The sequence below is a fragment of the Euphorbia lathyris genome, chromosome 1 (genome assembly GCF_963576675.1).
Source record: "Euphorbia lathyris chromosome 1, ddEupLath1.1, whole genome shotgun sequence".
Taxonomy (NCBI): domain Eukaryota; kingdom Viridiplantae; phylum Streptophyta; class Magnoliopsida; order Malpighiales; family Euphorbiaceae; genus Euphorbia; species Euphorbia lathyris.
This window is the reverse complement of record NC_088910.1, coordinates 91,082,891-91,096,524: the sequence shown is the minus strand read 5'-3', so window position 1 is coordinate 91,096,524 and position 13,634 is coordinate 91,082,891. Positions and strand designations below refer to the sequence as shown.

The following is a 13,634-nucleotide window of genomic DNA, read 5'->3' as shown; positions in this document are numbered from 1 at the left end:
TTTATTTTCATAACACTTTTGAACTCATTTTTATTATGTCTTTTTCATTAAAAAAATTAATTTTTTTATTTTGAGACTCAAACAACTTAATTTCTAAATTAAATTTTAAAATTTTAAAACTAAACATAAAAAAAATATAAAAATGTTATAATTTTTTTAGAAACTAGTATTGAATTAATAAAGAAAATTAAATATATCTCATTACGTATTAGGCTTGTCCAAACTTCAAAATTTCAATATTTTGGACTTATTAGGTACTCCCTAAATCCAAATTTCTAACTTTTTTTTTAGGCCTGTTAGGCATCTCTAAATCCAAATTTCTAATTTTTTTGGCCTATAAATCCAAATTATTAATTTTTTTGGTCTGGTAGGTCATCTGAAATCAAATTTTTTTACATGTTCAGCCCTCTCTAAATCCATTTTTTTTTTTACATGTTAAGGACTATAAATGAAATCTAGCTTAATTTTGAAAAATTGTACATTAATACTTAAAAGTGGTTTTTGACAATTCAGATTATAACACTCATATATACAAAAAATTAAGCAAGTTCGATTTAGCAAAAAAAAAAAAAAAAAAAAAATCCCGAGCGTACCTGTAAAATCGACCCCCCCAACCGAGTAATCATGTATTCGCCACTAGGCGTTTGGTTCATAAGGAGTAACGGAAAAAGAATTAAGAAAGGGAAACTAAAGGAAAAGAAATGAATAAGCATTAATTCTCCTATGTGTTTGGATATGTTTAGGAAATGAAATGGGGTAAAGGGAATCCAATTCCCTACAGGACATGAGGTAATGGGCTTAACTTAAAGTGGGGCAAACCCATAATCTAAAGGGTAAATTACACAATGATCATAATTAACAAATTATTTATAACTGTGTCAGACTCTTAAACAAATTTATTTAAATGTCAAACAAATTTATTTAAATGTCATATTTGGTGGTTTTTTAAAACTGTTTTTATTTCCTGCAACTGAATAACTGAAAATTTGACAAAAATAGAAATAAAATTATGATATTATGATATTTTAAAATTTAAAATCATATAATGATAAAATACATAAAAGCGATTTTCATAATTGTAAATAGTTTTTAAAATATGAATTTCTGTGTAAGTTTCCCTAATCTAAAATGGGTAAAGGGAATGAGTTTTTTTTAAACAAATAAGAACAAAGGGAATGAAACTCTCTCATTCACATTCTCATTCCTGAAGACCCCAAACCAAACGTCCCCTCATAATTTAATTTTGGTATAATATCCATTTGGCTACCCAAATTAAAGTTTCAAAGTCAATTTAGGACCTGAAATTATTAAAATTGTCAATTAAATCCCTAAACTATGTAAAATCATCAATTAAATCATTATCCTAAATAAAAAATATCAATTGAGGCCAGGGACAGATACATGGAAGGACCCGGGCGGTTGCCAGAATAACTATGATCACGGGTAGTTTCGATCTCTTTGTCTCCACAAAATTTGAGGTTGTGATGGTTTCGATCCCCTATCAAATAATCACGGTTTCTAATTTTAGGATAAAGTGAGTACTCAATTGATGATTTTTATTTAATTCTGCGATCTAATTGATGATGATTATAGTTTAAGGTCCTAATTCATTTTAAAGCCTAAGTTTGGGGATCTTTAATTTGTTAGTAAGTCAGTCCTTTTATTTCTTTAAAATGTTTATCTTATAGTTTTTTTCCAAGTAAATTACACCTATGGTCACTGAACTTTACCCATTTTAACATTGTGGCACTGAACTTCAATTCTTAACGCTATAACCATTGAAAGAGTTAAAGATATTCTAAGCAACTTTAATTCTTGAATTTTTTTGTTTTGTTACGTGTTGTTTGATTAGGAAAGTTAGTGAATTTTTAAAAAGAGAAAACTCAAAAAAATGTGATTTTAGAAAATAAAAAATATAGTAATAGTAAATGTCGTTCTGAACAATAATTTTTAAATATTTTCATTTTGAGATCGTTAACGGTCTTGGGGAGTTAGTTAAAGTTGAGTAGTCACCGATATTAAAAAGTGTAAAATTCAGTGGTAATACCATTAAAAATTGAAGTTTAATATGAGTATAATTTACCCCTTTTTCTGGGTTTTCTCCCTTTCTTTTCATGCAATCTTGTTTGTTTCCATCAGCGTTTGATTATGGAAAAGAAAATAAATTGCTGTAGAGAAAGTAAAGTCTATGATGTACACAAAATATTTGATTAACTAAACGGTTGAATATAAATAAAAATTAAAGATTAAACAATGTATTACCATGACTAAATCGTGTTAAATAAAAATATAGGTACTAATAAATTATTTACCTTTTTTTTTCTATATAAATTATGAAGTTTTCAAATGCATTATGTCTTTTCAGATTTAGCAATTTAAGTTGTTTATCTTGGTTTTGTGAAGAATAATATCCTGCTTTAATTTTTTTCACATGAAGCAAAAATGACATAACCAACTTATACATATATAGTTTTCCAATCACAAAGCCTTTCAAGTGGAGATTGAGAGTCACATTTCTTAAATTCTCGACCAAGATGAACAAATAAAATATATATATATTATATATATAAAAAATCACTATGAAGCTGAAGTTTACCACTCAAATTTTCATAGGCTATATACGATACTAATGCAATGTAAAGTTTGTTTCTTTTACATAATATAGACAGATGCAGCAACAGCAGCAGGTAAATGGATCAACTATATATAAGATCCTCTTCCATTTCTATATGATTTCTAGGCACTTACTATCCCGGCGCTTATGTACGTTACGGTGTTTTAGATGGTGGAAAATAATGAGAAATGGTACAGCCTCGTTTACCTACATTACACCGCTTATTCTGCGGAAGCCAAGCCCGAATTTCGTCTTGGATTTCTTTAGGTAACTCATCAACCACAGATGGATCAATATCATCAATTTTGTAATTCCATGTTTCCCTCTCATCACCATTTCTTCTATGCTGTCCAACAACTGTCTCTTTGGACTCTGAACCTAAATATTCAACCCTCAATAAGAATAACCAGCACCACAAACATATAGTAGATCACAAATACGGATACCGATACCTAAGGGCAAAAAAGTTACATTACCTCCAACTCTGACATCTTGTTTTGTTGAAGAGGATGAAGAATTATAGCTATTGAATAATTTCAAGATTGTTCCCTGCTAAAGAAAGACCATATTAGAATATTACAATGGACACAAATGATCATTTATACTAGTGGGTAAGTTTCATCTACTGTCCCTGACATTGACACTAAACAATGTCCCTGAACTTCAATTTGGAACTCTACTGACTACCGCAACTTCTATTTTTATAACAATGAAGGCTCTCCTTCCGTTTTCCATCAAAATCTCCATTACTATGTGCTGGTATGCTGAGCTGGACTAGTTTCGTCTAGGTACATGTAACTAAATTTTCTCTCTACTCTCTATCTCCCCTAACTTTTCTATCTCCCTCCTCCCACTTTTCACCTGAAAGTCCCAGCAACTCATCTGATCTTCCTGCTCATTTCCAGCTCCGGTTGAAACAAAAAGTTTGTTTACTTAAGTGTTGTATATGAACAAACCAAAGGAGGTTTTAACGAACAATGGACGGGGAAAGTGATTTTACAAAGAAGAATGAATTGAACTTCAGGGATGCTACTGTTCATTAGCAACAAGTTTAGGGAAAACAAACTTTCAGGGATGCTACCGTTCATTAGCAACAAGTTTAGGGAAAAACAAAACAAAATTATCCTCCAATTATAGGGAAATAGTGAAAGCCAAGCCCCAAGGCTTTCACTAAATCAGTTAAATGCCCCTATTCTCCAATATGTATCTTAAAAATATGAACACTTTTTAGAATTTGTATCTTTAATTTCATTAGGAAACTTTAAACAACGAGAGACTCACCAATAAGCTGTTGTGGATCTTATTATTGTTATTTTTTATACAAATTTACAATTCTCTTTCTCAATCAGAGTTCACTTCTACCTTCCTATTCTCTTTTATCTTTAGTTTTGTTTCTTGTCTCTATAGCAAGCCACAGATAACCCTTTCTCTATCCTAATCACACAGTAGTATTCACCTGGACCCTGAATGACCAAATGTTAGATCTAGGCTTATTAAATCTAAAACCTTAGGATGCTTTGAATCACCAAAGTACGATTCTAATAAGTTTAGATCTAACAGTGAACTGTCAGAGTCTAGGTGAACACTACTGCCTAATCACATTAGTAACACAAATAAATGGGGTTTTCGTTGTTTGTCATTGTCAGTAAAAACCGCTACATGCTAAGAATCACTTGATTGAACAAACATCTGCAGTCACATAAACAAAAACCCATTATAGAACAACTATTGAATTTCAATTAATCTGAGGCCAAGAAGCTGTCTACAAGATATCATGGACATGTTAAATTCAAGAAAGAGGTTTTCTAGGTGCAAAAACCATGAAATGATATTTGTCAAAAGGGGTAAGTACAGAAAACCCATGCAGTTTTGCATTCCATGAAAGATTGGACGCGGTTCTTTTTGTGTCAATTTGGAGAAATATGGTCTCTGATGTCAGTAAAAGGGGTTTATTTTTACTAAAAAATGATGTGTTTTAACCCATTTTTCTTGTGCTTATTCACCATTTACAACAGGTACAACCAAATTGCTACATGCTTCACTGCGACAACTACAAATTGAATGATTCTGAGGAAGGAAATAAAATTTCGATTCTACATAGAAAATAGCATGACGGAATCCAGGAGCACAAAAAGTTAGAATAAAATGAAGTATAAATAAGCAACTGAACATATTTACCTTGTCATTCATTGCACCACGTTTCTGTTTCTGTTTCTGTTTCTGTTCTTTCAAATTAGGCGCTGTACCCTGGTTGTCTCCCCTACATAAAGGTCCATGTGAGTTACTTTGACTTAGCCCCGAGTAACTTTTGCTCCCTGGATAAGAATCTGAACTAATTTACCAATATGGGGCAAAAATTTCAAAGGATAACTGAAGAAACCACAAGTGGTTCCTAGCATTATAATATGACACCTGATGGCAGCAGGAGCGAAGTCTCTATGTTGAAGCCATCGGTTGCTTTTTTGGATGAAGAGCCAGAAGAATCCTGCAGACAAAAGATCTTCATATTCAGACATGCAATAAAATTGACATTACCAGACAAATCAAGGCTGCGATATAACTTTTTAGCACAGCTCTGACACAACACCAATTGGTTTTTCAACTTTTCTTTCTGTTCCTCTTGTTCTCGCTTCCATGCATAAACCTGCAATGTTCTGCCTAAATGACCCATCCTTCTCACAAACTGGAATTTTTTTTCCTTCTCTATGACTTGCCAGATTTGGGTGGAAGGGAGAAGGGATGGGGATGAAAGAGAGGGGAAGTGTGGTATGTGTTGGGGAAAAAAATTATATTAACAATTTTTCCAAGTTTAGTCAGTATAAAATTGCAACCAAGCTCTCAAATTAGTCGAAATTTTTCAACAAAGAAGGAATTGAATGAAATCATAAATCTATGAAAAGGTAGAGTCAGCATTTTTTAGTATAATTCTTCAAAGGAATATATATTTAGATTAGAAATGTAAAAGAGAAGAGATGATGATAATAATAAAAACATATGATTCTGCATTATACTTCTGCTGATTTTCATGCAGCTAGAATGCTCAATATATATTAAATAGTCGCAATGAGAAAGTAAAAATGGTGCAATAATTCTTGAGAATGTGATAATGTCTCACTTCAACTAGACAGAAATTGTACAACATTATTACAAATTTGTAACAACTTTAATTTAAAAAAAGGACATCGAGGTTGCTCAGACACCAAAATCTGATTTAAGTTTAAATCAAGATATAGTTCCCAATCCCCATGAAAGCTTCTTGAGTTTTATTCAACAAATTCAATCAGATTATCGAAATATCATATCTTTTCAATATGTTTCAGCATTAGAATCTGAAAAAACAGAACTGAGCATTCATATTCCGAAAGGGGATTAGTACTCTTAGGGAACGTTTGGTTCAATCTACAAATGGAATCTAATTCCCTTAATGTTGTTTGGTCTATAAACCTTCATCAATACTAAACTTGTTATATATATGTGTGTATATCATAATATCAAAATTTAATGAGCTAATAATAATTGTTATTGTTATTATTATCAAAATTTTATTTTAGTATTTCTATATGTTTTGCAAGGGGCAATTAAGTTTGATAATTATATTATGGACTAAGTAAGTTGAACAAATAGTTCAAATTTCTTGATATTCGCTTATGAATTTATAAAAATATTGCCTATCTTATCTGTTTTGAATTCAGAGATTTTTGTATTTTTTTAAGTTTTCGAAATTGAAGCTGTGGGTAGAATATTTGTAGTTATAATTCTATATATTTAATATTGATGTCAAGGACGGAGTACATGAAGAACAAAAGACAAAAAAGAAAGAGTTGGAAGGTAAAACTTGCAAAAGAAATTTGATTTATGCCAAAAACAATAGCAATGTTAATGGGAAATGTGGAGTCAGATTTTTAGATAGGAACCATGTTATTTCTTATTCAAAGGGGAACCAAAACTGATTACAATGTATACAGAGGGAATCAATGGTCCCAATATATACGGGAATGGGATTCCCATTCCATAATTACTTTTCTTTAACCAAGTAGGAAATGGAATATTTCATTCCCATTCCTATTCCAATGTGATTTTTCCCTAGCCAAAAGCCCCTTACTGACAACAATGTCAATCATGGTGTTTTTGGGTGTTTTAGTAAAGAAAGATTATGAAGTTGCTTTCTACAAACCTGATCTTGCCATGGAGTGACTTTCTGTTCTGGTTGATCCAGACTGAGAACATTATAGTCAATTCGTAGCCCATCCAACTTCATATCTGAATTGCTTTCACACCCTAAATGAACATCAACAACTTTATTCAATCCCATCAATGAATAGTAAAAAGTCATAAGCTGGGCATGTACAGAAGCACCAATCAGTAAAACAAAATCACCTGATGCTGATACTGGTGCAGCTTCTTCAATTAAGATATCTGGCATTTGCTTTAATGAAGAGAGTGATGGATCTTGGCCATGAAAGTATTTCATGATTGAAGAAGTTCCCTACAAGCACCATACAATCCATTAAACCAATTACTTTCAGTTTAGGTGACATATGTTGAAATTGGTACAAATGATTGGAGAAACAAATTTAATTAATTTTGAAATCTCCAAATAAATCTCCAATATTAGATTAACTAAGCAATCCAGCATTTATGAGACGAGTAAGTGATCTCTCATTCAAAATTCCACCTATAAATATTCCTGAAAAGTTTCTTCTACTCTAAGGTGTCTTAATGCTTGCTTTCCTTGATTTAGTGCTTAATCCACAATCCCTCGACTAGTCATTAAAATAATTCCAATATTATTGCAACAATAAAACCAACATCATCATCGACAATTCAACACCACTGAGGGCACTATCAGTGTAGAACACAAAATAACTCAATTTTCTTCTCAAAAAACACTGCTTTGAAATTCCCTTTTCCCCTAGACCTTGTTTCGGGAGAGAACCACCTGGCAACAACAATAATTGATTCTCTCTCTCAAGAAAAAAAAAATTACAAACGAACAAAAAGTGGGGATAACAGATCAGTATGTAATTCATTTAGAAAAGAAAAAAATTCCTTGTACACAGGACCTACTTTCATCAACTTCACATGTAAAACTCAAAAATCAGCAAAGCACACAAAACACACAAGGACCACTTATATAAAAAGTAAAAACTGAGAAACAACAAACTTACAGAAGGTATATCAACAATTTTACTTGCTGAAACTGAAAGAGATGTTATGCCCCATTTATTCAGCTGACTTCTATGAATCTTAACTCCATATGAGCCCAAATATTCTCGCAACCCCGCTTGAAATAAGTTTAATGAATCCTCTTGAATTTTCGCAGTCCCGTACCTCAATGGACAAGATTTTGAAGGGAACTTTTTATGTGATTCCGTATCAGTAGACTGCATGAAAGAATTTTCTGAGGACAATAAAATCCAAGGGATACAAGTATGTCCGAGGCAAAAGAATAAGCAAAAGAACAGGTAAAAAAAGTTACCTTATATGCAGTAGCATTTAGAGTAAGGGTGTGCGCAATCCGCTTGTTCTGATCCAAATCAGAGCTCAGACGCTCATTGAGCTCTTCACAAAGTTGATTAATCCAGTGTTGAACCTGAGAAAAAGCAACCAAGTGATATATCATATTGATGCGTCTAGACTAAAAGACAACTGTTTATATAAATTATAAGACATAAAATTAACTATAAAAATAAAGTAGCAGAAACTTAATATTTTGAGAATAATTTGCACATGTTAAGAATTGGAAATGAGAGCACAGAAAAAACAAAATGAAGATAAAAACGCAGAAAACAGGGTCCTTATAGGACCAAACATTCAGATTATATATATTCTGGTTACCTATAGACTGACTATATATCAAATTCAACTTAATACTATTAAACACATTAGCAACAATACTCATGAAGTAAACTGTACATTCTGAAAATTCGTTCTATTTCTAGTTAGGCAAATCCAGTAGATATTTGCTGTAAAAGCAGTACTTCTCAATGTTGCCAATAATGATTTGCCACCAACTTTCCTACTACATATCCAGCTTATAATTCATCTCCAACCAAAGCCTGCTGCACTAGCCCCACATCTGTCTGTACATCTGCCAGATAGTTTTAGTAAAACAACAAGCAACAAAACAGATACTCAGTTTATTTCACCACATTTGGATGGAAAACACAAGTCTGGTTATCGACTAGTCCATTTAAACTTCTACTTTTCATAGCGAATCTTTTGTGGAGAACTAAACACAATAGGAATACATTTTCTATCCACACAACTTTCCACCATATTACTTCTTCCTTAGATTGCTTCAGTAGTTTGGAAATATCAGCATGATGCCAACAATCTACTACTCTTGCTGATTTGGAAATATCAGCATTTGCAAATATTCAGACAGCAAACAATACTCTCACCATGGATCATACCAGAGAGAACATCTCCTGCCATTTCCCACCCTATAGCTGAAATAGTGAAATTCCCTCGAGAGCTCCTCTGATCTTCAAAAAGTTGCGCTAAACCCAACTTGCATCATATTCCTTTGTAATGCCCCAAAACATGAGCCTTTTCAATTTGTTCTTATAGCCCATGTTGCCAAAAGAGATTCTTTTTGCATCACCAGCTACCATATATGCCTTCCCGTTTACAGATCTATTCCAAACATCCAGTTCCTTTATACCCAAACCATCTCCTTTTCAGTTCCATTCAGCTCCTTTATACCCAAACCAGCTCTCGTTTTTCATGTTTCTCATCATTAAGAGAAATGTTTTTCCAGCTACTATCAACTGTATCTTGAAGAGCTTCATTTAAATGTGGAGTTGACACATTCACAGTAAAAGAACCCATTAAGGTATATCATATCCAAAGCCTAATGATATGAATGGGGGCAGGAATTAGTTTAGCTGGGACATTTGCATTTTGATTTTCAACAAACAGCCTGTGAATTTAGAAAATGTTGCTACAAGCCAAGAACATGCCTTAAGTACGTAGTATATGTAGCATCTCCTAATGAAATTCACACAGAAACAGCATTGGGCCAGGAAAACATAAACATTATGGGCTTGTTTGGTTATAGAAACCATTTTTCGTTTCCTAATTTCCATTCTAAATAGAAAAAAGAAACTAAAAAACATGTCCATTTACCTTAATATTTCTTTTTTTTTTTTTCAATTTCAATTTTCATTAGTAATTATTATGAAATTTATCTTATTTAGTAGAAGGATAAAATTAGGCAAATGACAATCGTTAAATTAAGAATGATATATTCAAGTAATTGCAAAAAGTGTTGTTATTGGGTTTTGAACCAGCAACAACACCAATCCTAAAGGAAAACACGGAGATCCCTGTCTTTGATATCCGTGTTTTCCATATTACTATCATTTTGGGAAACATCATTAAATGTTTCCCAAACTTCATAGTAACGTTGAAATAAACTGAAGAAGGCCTATCCCTTTTTACTATTTTAGATTTTTGCAGTTACTAAGAAGCTAATACATAAGCATTGTGCATATAATATAGTTATAAAGTCCTTACAGAATCAATAGTCCTTAAAGCCCGAGGTCCTGGAAATGTCTTCCCAGAACCATGGCTCTTGGGAAGAAGGCGTCCCTGAACTTCTTCCCCACTAATTCCTCTTGCAATATTCCATAACCAGGTACTGAAAATCATATTAAAATAAAAATTAGGAACACCATGATGACAAATGCCTCGACCATCGAATGAGAAATGACTTCATACTAAGAATTTTTCAAACATGAGAAACAAAAACTTGCAAGAAGAAATTCATAAAAGGTTCAAATGAAATGGAGTAAAGTAACACATTTAGGAGGCTTACCCTATAATTCAAAATAGACACGGTTTTTGTTAGAAAAACATCAAATTCATTGTACTTGGAAGTTTTAATGTAAAGTGAATGAATTAAGACGACTTTCATGTTTGTTCATCTTATCCAGTCAATGAGTCAAGCATTTAGCATAATAATCAATTGATAAGCGAGTAGTCATACTATTTGCACCTAATCAGTCTTACCCAGTGTTTATGCCATATCGATCTTGTAGCTTCTCCTCTGAAAACTGCAGCAGTTCTCCAACAGTATTCACACCCAAGTCACTTTGTAAGGAAGACCCCAGTTTCCCACCAAGTTGTTTCCTATGATTAAACACAATAAGGAAACTTTTTAATTTATCTTAAATATCTTAATTTATCTTAGTATGAAGTCATTTCTCATTCAAGGGCGAGCCTTGGCACAACGGTAAACGTTGTTGTCGTGTGACCAAGAGGTCACGGGTTCGAGTCTTAGGAGCGGCCTCTTGCCAAATAAATTGGCAGGGGAAGGCTTGCCCCCAGTACACCGGGCCGCCCTTTTTATTGTAGACAAGAATCCTCAACTTCACATTTAAAGTTAGCCAACACAACATCTGTAATTACACAAACTTACATTTTCTTGATTGGCAATGAATCAAGCAATTCTTTTACAGATGAAAAAGGGACAACAGTTTGCTGTGAAGGTTTATTCATGCCACTTGCAAGTTTGGCCAGCATCTATAGTAAATTCACATACAAGGCATTGACATTGGGTTTAGATAAAATAACATTTAGTAAAGAAGAAATGAGAAATTTTAGGACATGTTCTTACCTTATTATGAGCTATCCCAGCAGAACACGTAAATTCAGTCTCTTTCAGGACTTGCTTCCTAAGTTCGGCAACTATGAGGACTGCACAAGCTAATAATTTGTCACGTTGATCAGCACTACTGCTGCATAGCCATTCTCTCACACTTTCTTGGGCGTCATTTCCACCCTGAACTAATGCAAAATCCAATAAAAAATCTATAATGAAGAGAGAAAGCAAAAGATAGGGAACTCCATCATAGGACCTGATCATGAGTCCATATTCCCAATTTAAGGACCCGACATATACCATTTTCCCTTTAGGACATGAATCCCAAGAAAACCCCAAATTGAGAATTCGTTTTCCTTTTAGACCGGTATAAAATACATACGTAATAATTATTTTTCTTATTTGAGCCATGCATATCAACAAAATAGAAGGTCCCTCCTATTCACGGTGGCACATTATCTGCCTGGGTAAATAATCCTTGGCGAAACTCAGATAACCTGCTGCCTGCTGGATGAGCAAGTCTAGGCACCATCGCATCAAAACATTAACCTCAGTTTTCCCATCAAAGAACACTGTGTTCACATAAAATCGTTCTACCATATAATTTGGATTCACAAGAAAAAAGCGGATGCACAAATGTGATACTAATTTTTTACTACTTAGATACGAGTAAAGAAAAGACCTGCTACTTTGTTTTAAAAAAAAAAAAAAAAACTGCTAATGGGGCTTAAATATATAAATTTCAAGAAAAGGTCTTCCTTTTGTTTCTGGTTATGAACTATTATCAGAGAGGAAATGAAGGCCTCTAAACCCATGCTTCAACAGTGGCATAGTAAAAAAGTCTGACAATGCAAGTTTTTCTTACTTCATAACTAATGTTTCACAGTCAAACAAAGACTTTCTACCATACTACAGGAGTAATATACCCAAGCAATAAAAAGAGGGATGCATACATACCACCTCATTGGGAGATGATTGGTGTTAAGAATAAAAATGTACAAATGGCAACAATTGATTGGTAGGGTTTATTGCTCTAGGAGTATAGTAGAATTTCTCCAATGAACCAAAAAGAACAAAACTGAAAGAAGACAACTTAGGATCTACTATCATTCATTCCCTCCACAATTTTCAAATTACAATAGGCCGGATATGCTAATAAAGCTTAGCAGTGAAAAGGGAAGAACATAACAAACTATAGCATGGATATAAAAATTTATCTGTAATGTCAAAAGTCATCCGCGAGAAAATAGAATTAGCATCTAGCTATTGATGAAAAGCATTGTTTCATACCTCTTTCTTAAGCCCCAAAACATGCGATTTGAGAGCTTCCTCATCTATTGCTTCCAAGCTTCTTGGAGGAGATTCTTTTAGCATAGCTTCCGCCGCATCAGTAAGGTCAAGATAAACTTCATCAATGGAAGCCCTCTCGCATCGACCCTTCTGAGAAAGAATAGAAACTACCTGCAAGTTTGATTTAAACCAAAAAGTGAGAGCGGGAGAGAAGAGAGATTATATCTCAATGCCATTTCCAATCACCATCCATAGATAATAGACTATAAAAATATCAAATCCAAAATACCTCAGAACCAGCATTACGGTAGGTATTCAAGTCTGCTTTGCCACGGGCTACAGGAACTTGAACCAGTTGAATTTCCGGGCAAACTTTCTTAGCTTCATCACCTCGCATGGAACTGATATGCAGACCCATTAAATTAAAATAAAAACTCAATTATCAAACGAAGAGACTCCAAAGCATAATCATAACTAACTAGCATCCTACTTTACCGCTTCACTCCAAATTTTCGAGCCTCATAACTAACAGCAATCAAGCCACCACCTTTCCAGTCATTGTATTGAACAACAGCGGTTGGAAAACCCCTTAGATGTGGCTGCTTCCGTTGCTCCACTAAAAATTGAAAAAGTAGAAAGCAATTAGACAACGAAAAATTATTTCGAAATGCCTACTTCAATTCAATTACAGAAGAGAGAGAGAAGAAAATACCTTGAACGTAGAAGCAGTCCATGTCAACGTGAGCGATAATTCTGGAATCAGATGACTCCGGTCTTGCCACCGGCATCTTTCGCTATACTGCAGAATAAAATGGCCGGGAGTTTTGTATTTTATTTTTCGGATTTTCGGGAAGTTTTTCATGATTATAAAATTCCAAATAAGGTGCAAAAATAACAATAAAAATTTAACAGTACAATTTTATCACTGATATCAGTAGCTCAGAGTAATTTTACGTTTGAATTTTGTTCTTTCTAAAAAAATTATATATTTTTTTTATGATTTAATGTTTATAAATTCCACAAACTTTTTTAAATTTTTTTATTCTAACTATAATTTTTTAATTTTAATTTTTTAATTTTAATTTTTTTCCCGTCTAATAGTATGTAAAATGATCCACATAT

The 13,634-nt window shown here is 33.1% G+C and overlaps 1 protein-coding gene across 4 annotated transcripts; it reads right to left on the bottom strand.

Moving 5' to 3' along the window:
- Positions 1–2,529: 2,529 nt before the first annotated feature.
- On the bottom strand, positions 2,530–13,358 carry LOC136206488 (DNA polymerase eta). Of its 4 annotated transcripts, none has more exons than XM_065997557.1 (16): positions 13,225–13,358; positions 13,008–13,128; positions 12,802–12,913; positions 12,513–12,683; positions 11,238–11,402; positions 11,040–11,143; positions 10,631–10,750; positions 10,136–10,259; positions 8,094–8,207; positions 7,783–7,998; positions 6,992–7,100; positions 6,789–6,892; positions 5,027–5,099; positions 4,793–4,941; positions 3,091–3,163; positions 2,530–2,992 (listed from the first exon to the last, which is right to left on the bottom strand). In XM_065997557.1, the coding sequence occupies exons 1-16, from the start codon at positions 13,298–13,300 to the stop codon at positions 2,769–2,771; spliced, it is 2,055 nt and encodes a 684-aa protein (XP_065853629.1). In that variant the 5' UTR covers positions 13,301–13,358; the 3' UTR covers positions 2,530–2,768. The 4 variants fall into 4 exon arrangements, 3 of the variants coding, with proteins under 3 accessions (XP_065853629.1, XP_065853644.1, XP_065853636.1); XM_065997564.1 differs by having other exon boundaries at positions 2,531–2,992; positions 4,793–4,929; XR_010676304.1 differs by having other exon boundaries at positions 2,928–2,992; positions 4,793–4,874.
- Between the last annotated feature and the right edge of the window lie 276 nt (positions 13,359–13,634).